At 38.0% G+C, this 25,099-nt stretch overlaps 1 protein-coding gene across 1 annotated transcript in view; it reads right to left on the bottom strand.

Annotated features, from left to right (window-relative positions):
* DOCK2 (dedicator of cytokinesis 2) overlaps positions 1–25,099 on the bottom strand; it is a gene marked incomplete at its 3' end in the record, with an annotated part of 155,240 nt that overhangs the window by 4,422 nt on the left and 125,719 nt on the right. The window contains exons 18-24 of the mRNA XM_089659610.1: positions 24,521–24,704; positions 19,992–20,089; positions 18,937–19,026; positions 16,175–16,275; positions 13,834–13,968; positions 7,287–7,395; positions 1,786–1,856 (exon numbers count right to left, since the gene is read on the bottom strand). Of these exons, the coding sequence (XP_089515736.1) occupies positions 1,786–1,856; positions 7,287–7,395; positions 13,834–13,968; positions 16,175–16,275; positions 18,937–19,026; positions 19,992–20,089; positions 24,521–24,704 (788 nt within the window). The remainder of the gene's footprint in view (positions 1–1,785; positions 1,857–7,286; positions 7,396–13,833; positions 13,969–16,174; positions 16,276–18,936; positions 19,027–19,991; positions 20,090–24,520; positions 24,705–25,099) is intronic.

Below are 25,099 nucleotides of genomic sequence, written 5' to 3'. Positions count from 1 at the left end.
TTCATATATGGAATAGGGTTAAAAATGAAGGAATGGGACTTAAAAGGTGCATTAGATATATCAAACACAAAATAACCAGTTAAAAAGTATAATTTTTATTACATAAAAGTTAAACCAAATAAAAGAGAGAAATGTACATAAACAGTTCTCAAACAAAGCATTTTCCAAAGGTACTGTTGAAGATATCCTCTATATGTGATTCTCAACATGTTTCACTATCCTAGCTTCTTCAGGGAGCCTTCACACAAGAAGGATACCAGCAGAAATACAAAAAAATTTATATAAAATATATGACAAAAAAACGCAAAAGATGTAAATATAACATGTGCAACCTCAGACAAGGACAGCCCCACCCTCTGTTTATCCAACCCATGCAAGTGCAATCCATGACTCACATCATCACAGATTGTGCCAAGATGGACTATTGGGAAGCATATCCTAGGGATCTACAGGGGAAACAATGTCGTGCAGGGTAGAACGCAGAGCAGATATAATGAGCAAGGAATCTAACAAAAAATATTGTACACATATTATAGAAACCCAAGACTTTCTACTGTGTATATCAAGAATTTTAACTGATTTCTAAATCCATACTTACTAAAATCACATAACCAAAAGTCCTATGACACCAGCTGTGTCCACTGTACACAGTCAACTAGCCCGCTGCCAGTACCATGTGACCTGCTGTGACCAATCATAGCAGATCGCATGACAATTGTAAACAATGAATGGCTCTGATTCATGCCATTCATTGTTACAATTGTGTTGTTAGCTATGATTGGTCACAATGGTCACATGGTACAGCCAGGGTCAATCACAGCCAATTACAGCAAAACAAACGTAATGGATCGATTACATTCAGTAAAATGCTTGCTTATAGCAGCAAAATTCAAAGCTATAAGCAATAATAATGTGTAAAAAAATCCTGATCACTTCCTCAAAGTAGTACAATGTTACTATAGTAACATTATATTGCTTTGGTCACAGTGAGTTAAAATAAAAACATCCTAAAAAATGTTTTTTAATTATTTTTTTTTCATACTGTCACCAGTCAGTATCCCTGATCACAGCCATGATGATGCTGTACTGCACTGGTGACAGTATGTAAAAAAAAGTGATTTTTTTTTTTTTAATTTTCTTATTTTCAAAAAAATTATGACAAAAAAATACAACTTTAAAAAACTTGCCTTACCTCATACAAAATACTTTGGACAGTCTACTTTCCAAAAAGGGGTAATTTGGGGATATTTGTACTGTCCTGACATTTTTGGGACTCAAGAAATGAGGCCATCAGTACATCAGGACTGATTGATTTTCAGATATACTATATATAACATAGTTTGTGGACTCTATACCTTTTCTACAGACTAAATAAGAAACACTGATTTGGGTTATTTTCATCAAAGAAATGTAGTAGAATACATGTGGGCCTAAATGTTTAAAGAGAAAATTATTTATTTGCAAAATTTTATAACATAAGCAATGAAAAATGCAGAGTTTATTTTTCTAAATTTTCTGTAATTTTTAGTTTATTTTGCCAAACATAAAAAAAAACAGTGATGATTAAATACCACCAAAAGAAAACTATTTCTGTGAAAAAAATGATAAAAACTTAGTTTGTGTACAGCATTGCATGAGTGCACAATAGTCATTCAAAATGAGACAGCACTGAAAGCTGAATTGGCCTGGGCAGGAAGGGGGTAAAAGTGCCTGGTATTGAAGTGGTTAAAGAAAAAAAAATCCTGGAGTTAGACTTTAACAGTTAAAGGTTTATTTTACATTTACCTAAGCATTCTGGCATCAAACACTGTCTCCACATCTTGAAGAACTGCTGGTAGATATTTCAGAGCAGCAACCTGAAAATACAACAAAACAGTACAAAAATATTAAAAATATTATATTCTATTTCTGACATAACATAAAAGTATTATGATCTTTCCAGGAAAACTCTAGTGTGCTATTAAATGTGTATGAATCTATATATGTAAGATTCAAGAGGTTACTCATACATCAAAGATGTTTAATCATATTATATTGATTAGTTCCTAAAATAAATAGTTGTTTATTTTCACAATTATGCAAAATGAACCAACTAAACCCCAAATTATGCAATTCCACCTTATACAATAATGTGTATAATCCCTGATCGCCAAGAAGTTCCTTCTTCCCCCAGGAAGAGCAATAAATAGTTAATATCTCAGAGTCTGAAAAGTTTTCGATCAGTACTCCCACGTGACTTCTTAATTCTCCAAAACTTGTATATTCTCAATTGATAAATCTTGAAAACAGTGACCTCCTCTTCCTCTTTAATCCTCAGGGAAAATATATAAACTGCACATAGTGCATTATCTTTGCCACACAGTAAAAATAAACTACAAACCACTCACATTAAAGTGCTCATAACCAACAAAAACTCCACCAAGTGTCAATGTACATCTTGTGTCTGTGATTCCTACTCTTACCCTCTAAATGTAGATTGCTCGTTCAAACATAAATTCCCAAGACATTTATGATTCCTCCAAAATTCTTCCTCATGGGCAACCATTTTCTCCAAGAGATTGAATTACATATTGTGTGAAGTTATACATAACTTCAAAAATTGCCACACAGTGCACCCTTGTTACCAGACTACTGACCACCAATCTCGTGAATCATAGATACTCTACCATCATACAGTCCATGCACCTTACCCAACTGCAAGGGGAACAGGTTGTAAATAATTGGGGTCCTCTTCAACCAATGTCACACTGATCTCTCTCATCAAAATATATAAATCAAAGAGAACAGGTAGCCATCGTGTAAACTATCAAAGTATTAGGAATTTATTACAATTGTAGTATGTACATCAGCAATGGTACAAATTCAAAGGACTGGACCTCTTCCAAAATGGCCACCGCACAACTTCCAGCTTTGTGTCTGACGTCACTTTCTGATGCGTTTCATCATTATGACTTTGTCAAAGGAGTGGTTTGTAGTTTATTTTTACTGTGTGGCAAAGATAATGCACTATATGCGGTTTATATATTTCCTTGAGGTTTAAAGAGGAAGAGGAGGTCACCGTTTTCAAGATTTATCAATTGAGAATATACAAGTTTTGGAGAATTAAGAAGTCACGTGGGGGTACTGATTGAGGACTTTTCATTTGATCGGACACTGAGATATTTACTATTTTCACAATTAGTTTACCAAAAGAATACTTTAAAATAGACAATATTCTAGATCAAGTTGCCTGCATCAATGTTTCTTCAATCTTACTCAATGTTGCAATAGTAGCCAAACTCAATGTTAGCACAATGGAAAACGTAGTTAGATAGGTAAGAATATTATGGCCGTAGGGTAGCTGGAAAGAGATGAGTAATTAAAGTGCATTCTGCCAACAACTGTAATAAAGCAGAGTCCCTTCCCACTTGTGCAATTATGGCAACAACTTTATAAAGTTTCCTGCATCATTGTTTCTTGGACTTCCAATGTAACAAAACTAAATGTAAGCATTATGGCAACAGCATAGTTACACAAGTAACAGAAATTATGACCCTAAGGCCTCTTTCACACATGCAGACCATTCATTTCATCAGTTTAGTCATGTTTTTTCAAAGAAAAAACAGATGATATTTACATCCGTTTTTCATCAGATTTAACGTCAGTTCTTGCATCCACTACCAATGCAAAAGCCGATATATTATATTAAGATATTAGGAATTATATATATTTATATTAATATTATTATAAATTAAGAATGATTTACTGGTGAACGTGAGGGACAACATTGCAAATGGGTCAAGGGAGGAGGTGGAGTCCCTATGGGTGGTACAAGCCCCCTAACCTAAGGATGTGGAGAAGTCTGACCTCCTTTCATAGGCAGAAATTGCATTGAGGCAAGGCAATTCTTGATCTGATCATGGATGTGGATACAAGGGACAACTAGGAACTTAGGATAATTACATTTAACATAAATTAGGGGAAAGGAGGCAAATGGGTAGTGCAAGAACGCTGAATTTCAAGAGAGACAACATTTCTAAACTGTGCTCTATACAAGATATTAAATGGGATCAAATCCTAGAAACACTGAGGAAAAATGGGAGTACTTTAGGAACATAATATATAGTATTAGTGCATTTTAAAAGGCAATAAATATAAAAGAGCTAAGATTAAACCTGGGTGGGTAAACTTTGATGTGAAAATACATGTTAAAGAGACAAAAAAAGCCTTTAAAAAAATATAAAACAGAGTGGTCATTGTTGTCAATTCAACACTACAAGGAATGCAATAAGAATGCAATAAGAAATGTAAGAACACAATCAAGGTGGCTAAGATAGACCATGAGAGACACATAGTGGAGAAGAGTTAAAAAAAAAATCCCCAAAAATTCTTTAAATTCTGTATATTAATAGTAAAAAAGCAAAGTCAGAACACATTGGACCCATAAAGAATGATGAAGGCAACAAATGATAAGGAGAAGACAACTGTACTAATTGCATTCTTCTCCTCAGTTTTCAGTATATCATTAGTAATACATCACAGAATTTACTCTAGTGGCTTACAGAAACCACTGTCCGAAAAAGACTTGAAAAGCTTGACGCAAATAAATCACCAGGACCAGATGGCTTACATTCGAGAGTCCTCGGGTTCTAAAATATTTTAAAATTTTATTATTTTAACTATGCTTTTGTAATAAACTTTAATTGGTTTTAACAATAACATTAGTATTGCTTTGTGTTCAGTACCCTAAAAGTAAATTTTTTCTGTATACCAATCTGCTGTAGGTTGAAGCTGCAGACATTATGTAAGGTGAAGTCCCCAAACAGGGCGAAATGCATAATCAATCTACTTTTACAAAGTTATTAGCATTACTAGAATATTTTGTTGTAAACTACTGTGAGCAAAAAGGATTGAATTGTTCTGTTTGCTAAAGTCTATCTCTGGGCACAACGTAAACCTCCTCTTACCCCACACATCATAACCAGGAGGGAAAAACAGCCTCCCTGTGTGTAGCTCATATTGCTGCTATGAATTATAGTCAAAAAACAGGTTGTCATGGCTCTGCAAACAGTAACACAGAAGCACTTGAGTAAATTTTTTTGTAAATTAAACATTTTATAAATGCAATAAAAATATTTTAAAAAGTTCTTGTAAGCCATCAAAAAAATTACAAAAGTCATTATAGATTTTCTTTAAATAAGGGTTTGGTTGTTCTATAAAACAAGTTGATGAATATTTAGTGATTTCCCACATTATACACTCAAGGTCTTGAACATGTGTTACTTGACATAAAGATCATTAGCCTTCCTCATTCCTTAAAATATTGGCTATGTTTAGTACTGATCATTTTAGATTAGTGAATCAAGCTTTGTGTCAGTAAATGTAAAATGCATATAGGAAGCTTCCATAGCCTGAAAATGTATTTAAATTATAACAAGAAAACAGAAAGCATTTACATTTGTGCATATTGTTTTTTCTTTTTGTTGAATAAATGTGTTAAGCATAATACATACAGTATATTCCACTTTTTTAGATTTTTGTAGAGCGATGAGGAGTTACAAAGCTTGTTACTCCATCCAATTCCCCTGATCACCAATATCACCAGGAATAAAAGTGAGGGTAAATGCAAAATTTTGAGTTGCCCCCAGACCAGGATTAGAAAGGAAATCTTCCCAAGGTGACGACTGTCTAAGAGGAAATCTCCCTAATGAAATAAAGATGGAAAAAACAAGAACAGTCGTTTAAACCCTCCCCGACTCTATCCAAAACAAAATGTATGACAGTCCCTATGTTTCCTTTAGCTCATTGTAAATTTTGGTGCAATTTGAATGGCATGTATTATTAGCTCTTTGGATAGTATGGTTTTAACAATTTGCCACTTGTTGGATGCTGGTGTTTTCTGATTTTTATTTTCTCTGGGCACATAAAGTCATGGTTTCAGTACTAAAACTCAGTTAATTCTGTTCAAATAATTACGATTTCAACCCCTCCCTCTCAAAATATTACTTTAAACAAATAATAGACAATGCCGTCCCAATATAGTTTTTTTCCTTATTTTTACTAATGGTATGGTAAAAATATTCCTATTCCAATTATAATCTATGTGTATGGATTTCACATTGCTAAAGTAAGGAATCCTAACAAAAATATTATTTCCAACAAAGAAAACCAGTGAAACAGAATACAGCTAGCACTTAAATTGCAAAAGTGAAGAGTCATAAAATTGTGGCGATCATGAACAGTGCTAAATTGGCTATACTCAGATTTTGACTCTACATACACATTTATCATACATGTCATATCATGAAAGCCTTAAACTCTGTGGCGGTATTCCCGAGTGTAGCTCGGGGTAAAGTTTCAGTACCACAAGCAGTAACCCTGAGCTACACTTGGGCTTACCATGCGGCGCTGCTCTGGGATCCCTCGATCACTTACCTTGTCCTTCACTCCTGCGATGTCTCTCCTGCAGTGTCCCCTGTAATGTCCTCCGGTGGATGCCGGCATCTGTCATCTGGGTTCCGTCCCCTTGTCTCTAGTGCTTTGTCCTGTGCCCTGCCTGCATTTTTACTGTTCTTTCTGCCTGAAAACTGAGAAACGTCCATGGCATCCAAAAAGCGTCCCTTTAGGTCAAAAGTGGTTTTAGACCAGCTAGAGAACAGCGATAGTAAATTAGAAATACTTGCAGAATTGAGTGATAATGATTTGTGGGGAAATTCGTCATCAGACACTGAAAACGATTTTGCGACTTTGCTCAGTGATGTGCGAATGTGGCGATATATTTCAAATTTCAGTGTTTTTGGTTTGATTATATTATTGAATTAAATATATTATTATTATATTATTATTTTTTATGATTATTTATTAAATTATAATTTATGATTTCGTGTTTCAAATTTTATCATACCCGGGATGTTTACTAGCCTCTTGTTCGGACAGATTTCAGTGAGTTATTCCTAAAAATTACAGGCCTACAATAAAAAAAATGACAAATTTCAATGCAAAAAAATGTACCGCTTTGAGCACAGAAATATGGGCATAATCAGACCGCTAAGGAGGTTAAACACTAACAGCGGCTTCTCTCTCAGCTTGAGAAAATAGCAAGGTATTTCAACACATGTAATCTGCTTTCTATGTGTGCATAACATGCCTTTTAAATACCACAGTGAACATTAAGACAATGGAACATACACTCAAAGTTCATCACTGACACCTAGACAAGAGAAGCTGAACTTTTTTTTACTGTATAAAATGTATTCTTATCCTATTGCTGTTCTACAGAATTAAGATGAGCCAAAAACAAACTTTACCTGCAAAAGGATTGTAGTTTTGTGCTCACTCTTCATCAGGCTATTAATGGATTCAAAAAGCTTTCTCATGGACTCCTCAAATTCAGTCTGCTCCTTGCCTTCATACAGTCTGGTGAAAAATAAAATATACATCACTTGAGGCAGTAATGTATCTTATTAGTAATGTCAGTGTAGGTCACAATAATCAGTAGTGTAAATATAGCAGAATGGAGCCACAAATTTGCCGATAACTATGAGAGATTCTGTATAAAATTAATAAATTATATTTATTATAATTAAATTATAACGTTAAAAATATACTTAGCTGTACAACATACCATTTATTCTATGTCAAAGTTTTTAATACTAAGGGTATTGGTTCTCTGAAAACCACAGGTCTAAATGACAGATACTCCATACACTACTGGGGAGTGAACTGCCCTTCAGGCAAGCATTTGGAAACATTTAGTGGTATGTTTGACCTTTTGGCATCAAAATATCCATTCAATTTTGTTGCTGGTGTGATGCCTGGCAGACTCGCCTTGCATCATCACATGACCATCTTTGTGCATATAAGCAAATGTGCATATACACTATATTGCTAAAAGTATTGGGACACCCCTCCAAATCATTGGATTCAGGTGTTCCAATCACCTTCTTGGCCACAGGTTTATAAAATCAAGCACCTAGGCATGCAGACTGCTTCTACAAACATTTGTGAAAAATGGGTCACTCTCAGGATCTCAGTGAATTGGGGTACTGTGATAGGTTGTTACCTGCGCATCAAGTCCATCTGTGAAATTTCCTTGCTACTAAATATTCCACAGTAAACTGTTAGTGGTATTATAACAAATTGGAAGCAACTGGGAACAACAGCAACTCAGCCACAAAGTGGTAGGCCACGTAAAATGACAGAGTGAGGTCAGTGCATGCTGAAGGGCACAGTGTGTAGAAGTCACCAACTGTCTGAAGAGTCAATAGCTAAAGACCTCCAAACTTTGTGTGGCCTTCAGATTAGCACAACAACAGTGCATTGAGAGCTTTATGGAATGGGTTTCCATGGCCAAGCAGCTGCATTCAAGTCTTACATCACAAAGTGCAATGCAAAGCATCAGATGCAGTGGTGTAATGCACGCCACCATTGGACTCTAGAGCAGTGGAGGCATGTTCTCTGGAGTGATGAATCACGCTTCTCTGTTTGGAAATCTGATGGACATGTCTGGGTTTGATGGTTGCCAGGAGAACGGTACTTGCCTGACTGTATTGTGCCAAGTGTAAAGTTTAGTAGAGGAGGATTATAGTGTGGGGTTGTTTTTCAGGGGTTGGGCTTGGTCCCTTAGTTCCAGTGAAGGGAACTCTTAAGGAGTCAGCATACCAAGACATTTCATGCTCCCAACTTTGTGGGAACAGGTTGGGGATGGCCCCTTCCTGTTCCAGTATGACTGTTTACTAGTGCACAAGGCAAGGTCCATAAAGACATGGAGTCCTGACCTCAACCTTATAGAGAACCTAACCTCACAAATGATCTTCTGGAAGAATGGTCAAACATTCCCATAGACTCACTCATAAACTTTGTGGTCAGCCTTCCCAGAAGAGCTGAAGCTGTTATAGCTGCAAAGGGTGGGTCGACTCAATATTGAACCCTATGGACTAAGACTGGGATGCCATTAAATTTCATGTATGTGTAAAGGCAGGTGTCCCAATACATTTCGTAATATAGTGTAAGTTGTATACAATATTGTTTAATTGACCTATTGCTTGTCATGGACATCTTTAAAGCCCACAGAATAACTCCTGCTGCAAAAAGACTTCCCGTGATTGTTTAACATATTCTTCCTCCTCTATTGTTATTATTATTATTATAGAGGATTTATATAGCGCCAACAGTTTGCTCAGCACTTTACAATATATTGGGAGACAATACAGCAACAATACAGTTTAATACAAGAGGGTTAGGAGGGCCCTGCTCCTTGGAGTTTACAATCAAAGAGGGAGGGGCTAGTGGTACAAAAGGTAGTAACTGTGGGGGATGGACTGGTAGGAGGAGTAGAAGATTCCATTATTAGCCGACAGCAAGATAGGCTTCCCTGAAGAGATAGGTTTACAGAGATCACCAAAAAGTGAGCAGAGTAGGCGATAGTCTGATAAATTGGGGTAGAGAGTTCCAGAGGATGGGGGAAGCTCTGGAGAAGTCCTGGAGAAGAGCATGGGAGGAGGAGACAAGGGAGCTAGAAAGCAGGAGGTCGTTCGAGGAGTGGAGAGTACAGTTTGGGTGATATTTGGAAACAAGATTGGTGATGTAATTTGGGGCAGAGTTATAACTGGCTTTATATATTATTGTTAATGTTTTGAATTTTATCCGTAGGACAATGGGAAGCCAGTGGAAGGATTGGCAGAGAGGGGTGGCAGATACAGAACAGTTAGTAAGGTGGATGAGTCTGGCAGCAGCATTCATAATAGACTGGAGAGGGGATAGTCGGTGATGAGGTAGGCCAATGAGGAGGGAGTTACAATAGAGAAGGCCAGAGATAACAAAGGAGTGAATAAGTTGCTTAGTAGTTTCCGAGGTTAAAAACAGGCATATCTTGGAGATGTTGTGGAGGTGAAGTCTACATGATTTGGACAGCGATTGGATTTGGGGCTGAAAGGACAGATGGGAGTCTAGGATTAAACCTAGTACCCTGGCATGAGGGTAGGGACTGATGGCTGTATTATTGGTCTTGATGGAGAAGTCGGGGGAGGGGGCATGGGCTGGAGGGAATACTAAGAGCTCAGTTTTGAAAAGATTTAGTTTGAGGAAGTGGAGTGACATCCATGCCGATATGTCACTTAGTAGGTTAGTAATGCGAGAGGAGACTGAAGGGGTGAGCTGAGGAGTAGAAAGATAGATGTGTGTGTCATCAGCATAGAGATGGTACTTAAAGCCATGGAAGTTTATCAAGTGACCAAGGGAGGAGGTGTAGCTGGAGAAGAGAAGGGGTCCAAGGACAGAACCTTGAGGGACCCCTACAGAAAGAGAAAGAGGGAGTGGAGAGGAGCCAGAGTTATAGGTAACGCTGAAGGAGCGCTCTGATAGGTAGGAGGAGAATCAGGAGAGAGCAGAGTCTCGGAGGCCCAGAGAGTGGAGTTTTGTGAGGAGGAGGGGATGGTCAACAGTATAAAAAGCCACAGAGAGGTTAAGTAGTAAGAGTACAGAGTAGTGGCCATTGGTTTTAGCAGTTAGTAGATCATTAGTGAGTTTTAGTAGGGCAGTTTCAGTGGAGTGTAGTGAGCAAAAGCCAGACTGTAAAGGGTCAAGAAGGTTGTTGTCAGTGAGGTAGGTAGTTTTTCAGGTTGGTGGGGTCCAGGGAGGGATTTTTAAGTATGGGATTGATGTGTGCATGCTTTAGAGGGGTGGGGAAGGCACCGTTAGAGAGGGAGAGATTGAAGATGTGAGAAGAGGGTGACCACAGTAGTTGTGAGGGGACAGGATCCAGGGGGCAGGTAGTGAGATGGGCTTCTGAGAAAACCTTAGTGACCTCTTCAGTAGTAGCAAGGTCAAAAGAGGAAAGTGTTGAGGGAGGTTTAGTATAAGGTATACTAAGTGGGATGGATGTCTGTGCAGTAGAGATGCCCCTACGAATTGCATCAATCTTGTTTTTGAAATGATTTGCAGTCTCGTAAGCAGTGAGTGAGGTGCTGGATAGAGGTGGAGAAAGTAGAGAGTTAAAAGTAGAGAAGAAATGACGAGGACTGGATGACAAGCTGTTGATGAGAGTGACAAAGTAGGCTGGTTTGGCAGCATGGAGGGAGAAATAATATGTTAAGAAAGCAGATTTATATAAGGTGAAAGCTTGGTGTGATTTGGTTTTACGCCACATTCGCTCCAGCGCATGACTTTGTCACTTAAAATTTCTGGTGTCGTCAGTTTGCCAAGGTTGTAATAGTTGGAGTCTGATGCTTCATGTGGTTAGAGGAGCAAGCGTGTCTAATCTGGATGAAAGTGAACTGTTGTAGACAGCAATGGCTAGGTCAGGGCAGGACAGGGGAGAGATGCTGTCATAGAGGTGGTCAGTTGCAGAGTAGAAAAGAGAAAGGTTAAAGTTGTGAAGGTTTCTGAGGGTAATTGTTTGCTGCTTGGAGGGATAAGTGTTTGAAGATGAGGAGACTGTGAAGGTGATGAGATTTTGATCAGAGAGAAGAAGGGGGGTGTTTGTGAGGTTGTAGGGAGTGCAAAGATGGGAGAAAATAAGGTCTAATGTATTTCCATCAGAGTGAGTGGAGGACTGTGTCCATTTTGCTAAGACAAAAGATGAGGTTAGATTGAAGAGTTGGGATGTAGCCGGGTTGTTAATGGGGAAGTTAAAATCTCCAAGAATGATAGTGGGTATTTCAGAGGAGAGAAAGTAGGGTAGCCAGGCAGAGAAGTCATCAAGAAAGCGGGACACCGGTCCAGGAGGTTGGTAGATCACTGTAATCCTCAGAGAAATGGGAGAAAAAAGCCGAATGCAGTGATTCTCGATAATCAGCCTATTAATGAAGCTTTGACCAAAGACTACAGCAATACTGACATTGTTTGCTGTCCATCATCTTCTCAGAACCTTGCATATTTGCATTACATGTAACCATTATATGCCATACAGAAGCAGTTGCTGCAGCACACACTTGCGGTAATGGTCAGGTTTGTATTACTGCAGTTGCCTGATAAATATTCACCTAATTGTATTCTTGCTTGCAATTTAACATCAGGCCACAATATAAAAATATTATCCAGTTTAGTAAATGGGGCTTGTACTGTAATTTTTAGGTATAAGCCAAGAGAAAGACCTGTATTGTAGGTATTACCATTGTTTATGGAGATAAAGCATGCCTCCAATGTTATATATGTCTATGCTGCTAACTGGGCGGAAGGGTTGCTAATAGGAGGGTGCAGCCAGTATTCCCATTCTGGGCCTCACTGGGTCAGCAGTGGGACCCAGGCCCAGCAGGAGCTTTCTGTGGGCAGTGATGGCAACTCCTGTATCTCTCTCATTTCAGGTTTTTCCTTTCATACCACAGTAAAGGGCACTTTTTGTAGTCAGAACTTTGCAATACCAGCAGCACAGCTGAACTCTCCATATCTAGACGGCTCTCCCACCACCCACAGGTCTACTGAGTGAGATGCAATGCTGGTTATAAAGCAAAACAAGTTAAAAAAACATGTATAAATAGCAAAATAATGAAAGCTGCACAAACACAGACTATTCAAAGCAATGTCTCTGTGAACCAATCAGGGCAACATGTGGCTGCATAGCAAAGTCTCTATAAGGCTTTAAAACAACAAAGAGTCACTACTTTAGTAAACAATACAAAACCCAGCTACCTGTGACTATCCTCAGACAGCATCCTTCACAGTGAAGTCCCAAGGACAAGCGTCACCCCACAGTAACTCTGGTAGCATTAGGGATGGGAATCCCTATGCTCCATGTTTTAATCATCTCAACACCAATTTGTTTTTACAAAATATTGTTGGAAAGAATTAGATTATTTTGGGGTGTCTACTTTCAAAAATGTTTTTTTGGAGCATGTTTGTACTGTCCTGTCAATTTTACTGTTATGTTTTAGAACAGAGAATTGTATTTGTTTCAAAAATTGTTTTCTTTTTTTTTTATTTATACAGAAAAAAAAAAATAAAACACTGATAATTAAATACCACCAAAAATAAAGCTCTGTTTTAAAAATCTACATACAATTAATTTGGGTATAGTCTTGTATGAATAATTGTCAGTAAAACTATCACAGCACTGAAAATAAAAAATGGCCTGGTAATAAAGGGGCTTTACAGGCTTATACAGGCTTATAAGTAGTTGATAAACCTTCACTCTTCACATTATTGGTCTTGGGGAATATTATCCCTAGTACAGAAAGTGATGAGATATTCATTGAGAAATTAAAATTTTTATACGAAAAGCAGGTAAGTGGAATCCTTTCAATGGGGAAACCTGTTCTAGCGACAACTGTCTAAAAGATGATATCCCCTTGCTGTGAAGAGTTTTCCTCTTAATTTCTGCTGGGTCTCTGAAACAGAAAGTGATGGAAAAATCTCCTAGACAGAGAACAAAGGAAAAAAACGCATATTGGGTCTTAAACCTTCACTACTCCATGAAAAATTTACCAGGGATCCTAACCCTCTCCTACTCAGTCCAAAATTTAGGGTTTTTAATTGATATACACATTAAACGTGAAAAAGTGCTCAATCGCATACTGAAACCTCATACTGAAAAAAAGCAATACAAATGAATTACAAAGTACTGTATATTGTTTTGTAAATTTTGTGTGAAGCAGGTCCATAATATTTAGAAACACATAGTTAAAATGTCAGTATAAGAACTAGTGTAATTCAACAAATAAGACAGTTTTGCTTATATGCTTAAGCTATGAACAGAAATTAAACCCAAAATAAATTTTTCTAAATCCCTCAAAAGTTTTCTAATAGCATTTAAGAGTAGAATCTGTGTTTTAAGTTATAATTCTTTGTAGCAACAATACTACATTTCATCTGAATAGCAGTACTTATCAATTACAAAGTACTTCAACAAGAAATGCTTACTGTGAAAATAAAGTCCTTGACCGCACAATGAACTTGAACACATATTCCAACGCTTTTAAAGTCCTTAATATTGGCTCACACTGCTCTCCTCTGCTGGAAATATCTAGATATTTCTTCAAAACATTCATTAGTTTCCTGTCATAAAATATTTGCATACAGTTTACTGTTACAGTGGTGAATTAAATAAATAGTTTTGAACTACTAAAAACAAATTTTGCAGAACCTTCAGTGATGTTCCATTATTAATTGACTACATAACCAACCACTAATCACCCAAACTACATTGTTCTATATGAAAAAAACATATAGCTAACATTTGTAATCAATACAAAAAGATAAATGATCACGTATGTTAATTAAGGCACAAAAAAAATCTCTCTAATAGAGCTTTGGATAGCTGTAAAATGCAACAATAAAAAGCAGATCTTGGCTTGACAAACACTTTAAGTTCACATTCTTTTTAGTGTTAAAATATAGATTTATGATATTAAGGTGAATAATTAGCAAAATACTTGTAATTTGTAAAAAGAAGAAATAGTTATGATAGTTTTGAGATTTTGAGGCTGATTTACTAAAGAAGTTCTGCATCTTCACTCAACAAATTGTAGCTGTGTTCACTCTGAATCATGTACATACAAAATAATAAATATGCTTTTCACATGACTGGATAACTGAAGTGAATCTTCACTCCTTTAGTAAATCAGCCACAGGATATTGGTAAGATAATAGCTCAGATTTCTGAGACAATGGATAAATGTCTGCTTTGGAAAGTGTATTTTCACTTTGCAAAGTAAATGTTATTAAATAAAGTGAAACCCAATCACATGCAAGGGCTTAGCTGGCATTTTTATGAGCAATGAAGCACTCAAACCATAGCGGACAACCTTTCACATTGAAACAGTAGAGGGCCACACTACTCTTATCTGTGTTAAAAGCAGCATGACAGTGGTATTCTCCACCAGTTTCTCCCAGAATGTAGGGCTTATTGCATGGTAAAATCATTGAGAACACAATTTGCATTCCTTGGCCCCACTGATCTACCGTAATACACAAAGAAGGGGATTACTAAGACTCAAACAGCTCTCCATCACAACCAATTAGCTTCTAGCTTTCATTTTCAAAGCCTAGCTGAACAAACTGAACACAGAAACGAATTGGTTACTATGCACAGCTGTTCCAGGTTCTGTCTGTTCCAGTGGCAATTCCCCTCTTCTCCCCTTAAACACACATAGAAATGAGCCTATAGAGCAGTGGTCACTAAATGGCAGACCACAGTCCGGAACCGGACCAAGGGACAGTTCTGTCTTGACCGCAGCCATGACAGCTGGATGTCCTCTTCCAGGCCTCTCACCCAGCCACCAATGTCATCCTCACAGTGGGCAGGGTGTGAGGAGCTGCAGATCGGGACTAAGGACCAGGAGCTGGTATTTACCCAGTTTGTTAATATGTAAAGACTTCTGCTCTCTGCAGCCTGAGACAGAAATCATGAGTCTTTTCATATTGGCAAGCCAGGCAATTGCCCATTTGTTAATGTAATAGCTTAGGCAGCTCCCTCCCCTCAGTCTCGATCTGCAGTTCTTCCCACCCCTGCCCGCTGTCAGGATGACATTGGTGGCAGGCTGGAGGTCCAGGAGAGGACACCCCAGAAGGATTAATGCTGCTGTCCTGCCTAAGGTACCATAGGACTGTGCAGGGGGAGGCTTGCAGTAAAAGGGGCTCTGCGTTCTGTTAGGGAGGGCTGTATTGTGTTAGGGGTGCTGTGTTGTGTTAAGGGGTGCTGTGTTGTATTAGGAGTGCTGTTTTGTGTTAGGAGGTGCTGTGTTTTGTTAAGGGGTGCTGTGTTGTGTTAGGAGGTGCTGTGTTTTGTTAAGGGGTGCTATGTTGTGTTAAGGGGCACTGCGATGTAAAGGAGGCCAGTGATGTGAAGGGGAACTGAGAACACTGTGAGACTTCTTTAAACAGGGTACTGTGATGTAGAGGGGACTACAGTGTGAAAGGTACGATAAAGATGATAATGTACCGGGGGGCTGTGATTTGTTATATCGCTAACGAGATTCGGACCTCTGCTGGAAGGAAGTTTTGCTGACTGGACCTCCGTAAATTTAAATTTAAGACCCCTGCTTTAGAGTATGTGTGATATACAGTTTAAATGATCATAGTACATAGTCAAAGATAATGAAAAATTAAAGTGTTGTTTTTATTTATAAATCTGAAAGGTTGCCAGTATAAAAAATTTATTTATAATAAATTCAGAAATGTCAAATATATAAAATGGTTAATCAAATCTGCATTATTAGGAATCTTTAGCCTTGAAATTATCTATAGAAAAGATTAAACTCACTTGTAGGCCAAGGTCGCACTAAAATGCTGTTTTATGTATGCTTCCAAAACAGTGTTAAAATGTTGAAATTTGCGATCTGCAATGAGTCCTATGATGTAAATCTGAAAGAAGAATGAAGGAAAATTCAGAAATATTTACTTGATATACTGTAATATACAATCAAACTATATTAAATTGGTGTTTAAAACCAGACATAAATGTTTTTGAAAGAATAGTGATTTTTGTATATGTTATCTATATTCAGGGTTATAAAATAAAATTGTTAAGTATATTTTTAATATTTAGCCAAGTAAATAAGAAATATTGCACATGAATTTTTGATATTCACAATTTCCAGCCAACTTATAGAATCCCACAATTTAAATACAGACACCATTAAAACGCCCTATTAGTAGAGTGAGGATGGTTTTTGGGCTTTTGTAAGGATTTTACTGGTGTCTCTGTATTGTAACATCGTAAAGCTTTTTCTAACAGAAGGTATTTTCATGTCTCATTTCACCACATATCCTGAAAATAAAATTAATCCTGATTTCAGAACCACAAAAATATTTTTTTTCCTTATCAATTACCTATGCATTCAATATTGCTTGTATATAGTACAGATATACAGTAGCATAAAAGTAAAGAGCCATTTATTCTAAACTAAATACAGTTGCTTCAGGTTTTTGGGCCAACATGAGTACAGTGTATGGAAAACATGCCTTCTATGAATTAGGTCTTTTGACCTTACAAAACATCATGAACCAGAAGGGTTTAGAGAGAAGATGTAAAAGGAACCACCAGATTCTGAGTGCACCAGTTTTCGTAAATCTACCCCTAAATGTCAGAACCATACAGACAGATCACTCTGCTGCAAACTGTCTGATAAGACATGCACTGTTGATAGTGCTGTCTGCCACCATTGCAATACAACAGAATTGCCAAGAGTAAAAAGATCAGCTCACAAGGGAAAGTGGTGCTAGCAATCCCTTTAATTTCCTGAGCTTTTAGATTACAATATCTATATAATGAAAAATATACCACTGAAGGTGTTTTGTTACATCAGCTCAACAGGTGCATACAAAATACCAATTGATCCTGCCAGAAATGCAGGCAGCTTGTAACTACCTGTACATTCTACCTATGCTACACTGAAATCCCAAGCAGTATTGTCAGCCCTATCCAGTTCTTTGTGGACTACAGTACACCTAACCCTTATGTTATAATGATCAGGAGTGAGGATGTATTCTATAGTCCTAAAACATTTCCTATTCTATGGTGAAAAAACTGTTTCTCAATAGATACAGTATGACAGGAAGTGCGTTACTAGTAGGATCACCAGATAGAAAAAAAAAGGGGAAAAATCAGAAAATCGAAAACTAATATAGATACCACATTCAGGGGCTGGTAGACTGCTATATATTCTATTTTTTGCTCTTGGGTTTAGGTACACTTTGCTTGCTAGGTATTATGAACAACTATTGTTCACCAAATATTCCTGTGGAATTACCTAGAGTGTTTAGTCCCATTGTGAAAAAAAACTTTCTATTTGTAATAACCTCTCACTTAATTTAGATTTAGAAAATCATGTGACTATTTCATTCATTTATTCAATGGAATAACACATAGGTTGATTTACTATCAACCTATGTTGATCCCACAGCTGCTCCAATGACCATAGGGAGTATGTAGTCAAAAGAAAAGCATAAAAGATCAGAGCGCTCGTGGCGAATGTCCAGAATAAAAACCAGTAATGATCATAACCAGCAGACAATATAAAACAGTTTAATGGAACAATGAAAGCAAGAATCACCATAAGGATGTATCCATGAATGGATGTCATACAAGGATCAGTGCAAACCATAGACTGAAGGAATGATGGGAGCGGCTTACTCCTTACTGGCCTGCCTCACCGCTGGCTATCCCCGCCTCAGTCGATCCTGAATACGGCTGCCAGACTCATTCACCTTTCCAACCGCTCCGTTTACGCCACCCCCCTCTGCCAATCCCTCCACTGGCTTCCGATTGCGCAACGGATCAAATTCAAAATCCTAACGCTGACGTACAAAGCTGTCCACCATACTGCCCCGAACTACATCACTGACCTAATATCCAAGTACCGCTTAGCACGCACACTCCGCTCCTCACAAGACCTCCTTCTCTCTAGTTCCCTGGTCTCCTCCTCCCATGCCCGCCACCAGGACTTCTGCAGGGTGTCACCCATCCTCTGGAACTCCCTGCCCCAACCCATCAGATTATCACCTACTCTCCTCTCCCTTAGGTGCACCCTGAAAACCCACTTCTTCAGGGAAGCCTACCCCACCCCCTGCTAACTTGCTGACCTCCTCCACTCTTCCTACCACTCCATCCCCCACAGCTATCTCCTCCTGTGCCACCATCCCCTCCCTCCTAGATTGTAAGCTCGAAAGAGCAGGGCCCTCAATCCCCTCATGTTTTTCATTGTATTGTATTACTATTGTTCTGTCCCCCATTGTAATGTACAGTGCTGAGCGAACTATTGGCGCTTTATAAATACTGAATAATAATAATAATAATACTAAAACTGGAGAGTGCAAAATCTGGTGCAGTTCTGCATAGAAGCCAATCAGCTTCCATGTTTTTTTTTGTCAAAGCTTACAGTAATTGAACAAGCTAACGTTAGAAGCTGATTGGCTGCCATGTAAAGCTTCACCAAACTTTGTACTCTCCAGTTTTACCCCATTTTATTTAATCAAAATCTCTATAGGTTTTATCACTTAGTAATGATAAATTTGATGTCTTACCAGAGCATCAAAGACAAGGATATCATACTTGCTTGAATGAGAATGCTCCATCATGATATTAAAAAGAGCATCAAGGGTGTCCTGAAGAAACTACAGATGAAACATTCAAATTATTGATGCCAACTAAATGCACAGACATATTTTATAGAAATAGTGCCAATACATGTCAACCACATCCATATTTACTGTCAGAATTTTTAATTCTTAGAAAAAAGGCAAAAAACAAAACAATGATTTGTTCTATCGTTTTATACAATAGTTTAATTTTGTGAGATGTCATTAAAAACACAAAATATCTAACACATACTGTAAATCACCTCATATAAAATTACATTCAACTACACAATATGGGAAAATATTAACAGTTAGGAAAACTGGGATAAGCCCATAATTGGGAGTTAATATATTTGCATACACACATTTGATTGACATACAAAGCCCCCCCTCCCCCCAAAAAAAAGATAAAAACACTGTATTGGCCCCAGAAGCCTCTTCTAGCCATCTAACCTCTTTTCTGAAAAAGCTTATTTTTTTATTTTTCACACACATAAACAATAAATAGTGTCTGAAAGCAGAGGGCCAGTATAAAAAAATGTTGCAATGCTTATGTTGCGCAAAGTTAATTGTCTGTGTCACTGGAGTATCTTCCTCTCTTTCTGTCTAAAACACCATCATCATTGAGACAGAAAGGTTTTGCTTTACGCATTCTTTAAAGCCCAAATGAACTGGAGCTTTTGAATCACCAGTATGAGTTCTGCAAATTACAGAACTATACTGTAGGTCTGACTTGGCATGGGACCTGTCAGACTTTTGTGCCAAGGTCCTCCTGTAAACCATGCTGGCAAGGCATGGGGTTTTCTACGCAGGTTATGGCTGCTTCCTATAGAAAACAAAATGTAAGACTTAGTTGACACAGCTGGAATGTATTTAGCTGATTTACACTGAATGTTAAATGGTCTATGGTATATAGGAAAGCCCAGTTCCTTCATCATGGATTCATCCAATTTTATCCCCCCCCCCCCACGCTCACATCCCCAGATTTTATGATTACATACTTTGACAACTTCTTCTCCATCCACAATTTTCAGTTTTTCCAAGTTTTCCTGCAATAGTTCTGGCTTCATGCGCCATTTTAGAAGTCCAAGAAGGCCAACTAAAATAAGAGTTTTTTAATAATAAGAGAAAAAAACACATTTATATATTTCTTCAATGTGCAGTTCTACAATACAAATATGGGCATACATCTTTAAAGCACATAAAAAGTACAGTTCTAATGTCCATAAAATGTTGTAATATGCCAGAGTTCAAAAGTAGCACAGTATAAACGTTCCTACACTTGTGGTTGGACTGCCCAGCTACCCGCCCTTTTTGGTTTGCCATTAGGAATATTATTCATGAGGTTACACAGTCCCAATTGGCAGACAATCCTTTACCTATACTATTTCATGACACAAAGCGATTGGTTGGGTCATATAAATGCTCCTTGATGCCCCATCTCCTCAATGCTTGTAAATGTCTTATCCCAATTCACTAGAAATCTCCTGTAGTACCCACAGTCAAAGAGTGGCTGCAGAAGGTACATGATATTATGGAGGCTGAGGAGTGGAGACATCAATGTGCACACACTTATGACAAGTTCTATGGGTGTTGGGCAATGTGGCTTGATTTTCTGACCTCTGACATTTAGACAACTAATGTTGTAATTGTAGTATTTCATTCTGAATGTCATGTTTCTGTTATCAGTCACTTTCAGGGACTTTCTGGCCAGGACAGGTTATGTATACTCTCTGTTTTCTATGGTAAGCTTTTCTTCTGTTTACCCCCTTCTTGGTTCACTACCTTTTCCCCCCTTCCCCCTCTTTTCCCTCTCCTTCCTCCCTACATTTCCCCTTGGTTTCTGTACAGCCTTAACAGGATCATCCAACGAGGTTTGTTACTAGTTGGTCGACCTCTGCAGCATGTTATATTTTTGTGGTATTTCTTCAGAGGCTGTTATGGTCTTCTCCTTGGGAATGTATATATTGTCTCTTTTTTGTACTGACTTTTGTGAAAATAAAGATTAAAAAAAAAAAAAAAAAAAGTAGCACAGAATTATTACATTTTACTAGGTGTTTCGTGAAAACATTTCCATGAAGTTGCTCAGGATATGTTCTATTCTCTTATTTATCATAAGGTAATGTTTCTTAGTTAATATATATAGTATACATATATACTCTATATTGCCAAAAGTATTGAGACACCCCTCCAAATCATTGGATTCAGGTCAGCATGCAGACTGCTTCTACAAACATTTATCAAAGACTGCGTCACTCTCAGAAGCTCAGTGAATTCAAGCGAAGTACCGAGATAGGTTGCCACCTGTTTATCCGTGAAATTTCCTTGCTACTAAATATTCCACAGTCAACTGTTAGTGGTATTATAACAAAGTGGAAGCAACTGGGAACAACAGCAATTCAGCCACGAAGTGGTAAGCCACGTAAAATGAGAGAGCGGGGTTAGTGCATGCAGAAGTCACCAACTGTCTGCAGAGTCAATAGCTAAAGACCTCCAAACTTCGTGTGGCCAGATTATCACAACAACATTGCTTAGAGAGCTTCATGCAATGGTTTTCCATGGCCGAGCAGCTGCATCCAAACCTTACATCACCAAGTGCAGTGCAAAGCATCAGATGCAGTGGTGTAAAGCATGCAGCCACAGGACTCTCAAGTTAGGGGTGGAGTAACTTGACTGGCCTGTACAAAGTCCTGACCTCAACCTGATAGAGCACCTTTGGGATAAATTAGAGTTGGACTGCAAGCCAGGCCTTTTCGTCCGACATCAGTGCCTGACCTCACAAATGCGCTTCTTGAAGAATGGTCAAACATTCCCACAGACACACTCCTAAACCTTGTGAACAGCCTTCCCAGAAGAGTAGAAGCTGTTATAGCTTCAAAGGGTGGGCCAACTCCATATTGAACCCTACGGACTAAGACTGGGACACTATTAAAGTTCACATGCGTGTAATTGGCAGGCTTCCCAATACTTTTGGCAATATAGTATATGTGTATATATATATATAAATATATATATATATATATGATTTGCTTGGTACAAATTAGAGAAAAAGTACTTTTGTGTAATTTTTCACAACTTTTGCATAATTTGCAGGGCTTTGGTACGTTATGACTAAATATCACATAAGTGCATTTTAAATTTAACAAAAAGGGAAAAGTATAATTCAAAGTCAAAGATCACTTTTCTAGTTAGGAGATATTTTTTTCCATTTTGATGTTCAAGCACAATGTGCCAAAGAAAGATACTCTGTTGAAAGTTGTTAGCATAACATTTAGATGAGATCAAGTCAAGATTTTGCACTCAAAAGTTAGCATGAGAGCAAAATTGTCACAGGCTTGTGATTCCTGAACTTCCAAATGACTTAGTGCGTTCTAGCCTACACAGATGTTCAATAATGTAAGAAGCACAGATATCATATAAAGTATCTAATGTGTTTGTGGTAACCTGAAGAAGATTGAAAAGTGGTGACATTTTGTTATTAATTTTTCATTGTGTCATTCACTAATTTTTTTAATCTTCCTGCACTCAGTCTCAGGTACAGCTAGCAGCAGGGTGCTATAGGAGATCAGGTACATGTGAAGCAAACTGATACCTTCCTAGAATAGCTCCATCACCTCTGGCAGAGACAGAGGTGCTGGTGCAGCAGATGGAGTACATTTTGGTAGCTCTCAGTCTATTTTGTGTGCTTTGCCTACAGTAGGTATTGTACACTGCATTAATGGTGCACACAGCACTAACAATGATTTCATTACATGTTTGCATTCTTTCAAGTCCTGATTAGAAATTAGCCTGCCTATGTAACCTCCTTGTTACCATAAAAGTATAACTGTAATTATAATGTGATATCTATGTAATCATGTATATAAAAAAATTTTAAATGCCCCAAATAATTAGAACAGTTATTTGGAAAGATGCTGTGTGTATCTTTTTGTGTCTGTTTCCTACTACAGAAGTTATTATTAATTTAGAACCACTAATCAATATGATAGGAGTTGCCTATCAATATAATTTTCAGTATTAATGTCCAGAACAGTAGTGTTATGGACACCAAAGGTGGCTCTCTGCATTTTCCCACTAACCACTAATGAAAAAAAAAAAAAAGACTTTTTACATAGGGGGTCTGAGGGAGGCAGAATGCTCCTTACACTGGTCGTCAGTAGTAAGGATGCACCATTCTTCCTATTGGCCAGAGTTGTAAGAGGTTTTCTTCCTTTCAAAGATCGCCAACGTAAGGCTCATTATTGCCATTGAGCAGCAATGTAAAACACATTACTCCCACTGACAACCAATTTAATGATTATTATTCTCACCAACCATATGACTTTGTTCCCACTATCAATTACATTTTCTAACTGTCTCTCTGCTTTTTCCCACAGACCAATTATATAAGAAATGCTCTTTACCTTAGGGGTAAGTGAAAAAAAGCATACGCCCTACTTCGGCGGCCGAAGGATTTTTCTTTTTAAAGAAATTTAGAGGCATAAATTGGTGAGGGGATCCGGGTTTATGACTAATATGGAGAAAACAAATGTTTTCTTAGAATCTTAATAAGTTTTGCCTGGGTCCTGGAGCCCAGGGGCTTTGTAGGGGTCTAAGATCAAAAAGCCCCTTTCCTAGGTCCACATCTTACCTGATAGCCAAATCTAATTATTAGTTTCAACTTTCCACAGGCCTTTATATGCGAAAGTTGACTGATGCTCAGGGCTCATTCTCTCACTGTCTCTGCTGTAGGAGCCTGCTGCTATGTCAAAAGACTGACTGCTGGCACAACATTAAAAAGGTACAAGTGCTGCCTGTTTGGTTTATAGCAGGGGTCTCCAAACTTTCTAAACAAAAGACCAGTTTAGTGTCCTTCAGACTTTTTAGGGGGTCGGACTGTGGTCAGTGGTAGTAGAGAATGGCCTGGTGTAAATGGGAGGAAACACTGCCACATCATTGCCAGTGGGAGGAATAGTGCCCCATTGTTTGTGTCATTGGGAGGAATTGTGTCCCATCCTTGGTGTATTGGTGTCACTGGGAGGAGTTGCGCCCCCATGTTGGTTTCCTTGGGAATAATTGTGCCCCTTATTTGGGGTCAGTGGGAGGAATTATTCCCCCATGTTGGTGGCAGTGGACAGTAATAGTGCTCCAAGGACCTGATAAAAGAAAGCAAAGGGCTACAGTTTGGAGACCACAGTTTAGAGGAACCCATTTGGGGCACCCTGTTAATCAGGACAGGCAGTGATCTGCTCAGACAAGTAGATGTTTTGTTTGTTTTTTTTTTATATGGACTTGCTGTACAAAGCCTTCCTAAATTGAAACTATGTTTGCTACCTTTATGAATAAAGGGCAGGGCAAACCTGTTTGGAGTGTTCCTGGGTATCCCTGTGTCATATATGGTTTACTGCTGCCAATGCCAATTGAGTCTGTTCCCCTAACAACTGAAAAACTAGCAGGGATTACCCAATTAATGAAAAATTGAAGCTGATATTTGGCAGAGGATGCACCATTTAAATGAAAAAAAGCCTAAGCAGCATTGTAATGGACTTACCATTCTGTGTCAGTTTGGTAGAACATACAAGAGTTGAGATTGAAAAAGCATCACGTGAGCTAACAGACAACCCTCCAGAGCTGCTGTTGCTTCTGCTGAATGTTGAGCTCTTAGTGTCCATTTGATGGCGAGTGGAAGGAAGGGATAAATACGTGCTGGCATCTTCCATCTTCTTGCTGTCACCCTAGAAATGGTACCCCATATGTATAAATTATAAGATGTATGCAAGTATTTGTTAATTAGTTGGTGTTCTCACACCAATGTTCTAAGAGATGGCTATGTAACACATGTAAGAAAAACTGCAAAAAAACTGTGCATACCACCTGGTGGATTAAGTATCAGAAGGCTGCCAATGGATAGTAGAAAACCATGTTGTCTCTGAGTTTATTTGAATCAGACACAATAGATCATCATACTCAATGTCTTACTGTGAAGGGTTTTTTGTGTGATACATAATATGTGATTTACTGAGTAACTGTACATGTTTTATTGCCAAGTCCAGTATGTTGACTGCACTACTAAAACCCTGAAAGAAGGATAAATGACAATATTGCAGATTCCAATAGTCCTCTAGCTAGT

The sequence above is a fragment of the Staurois parvus genome, unplaced genomic scaffold, assembly GCF_062004578.1.
Source record: "Staurois parvus isolate SC_StPar_1 unplaced genomic scaffold, SC_StPar_1.0 ptg001171l, whole genome shotgun sequence".
In the NCBI taxonomy this organism is placed as follows: Eukaryota; Metazoa; Chordata; class Amphibia; order Anura; family Ranidae; genus Staurois; species Staurois parvus.
The sequence above is the reverse complement of the archived record's forward strand: the minus strand, read 5'-3'. Positions and strand labels throughout refer to the sequence as shown.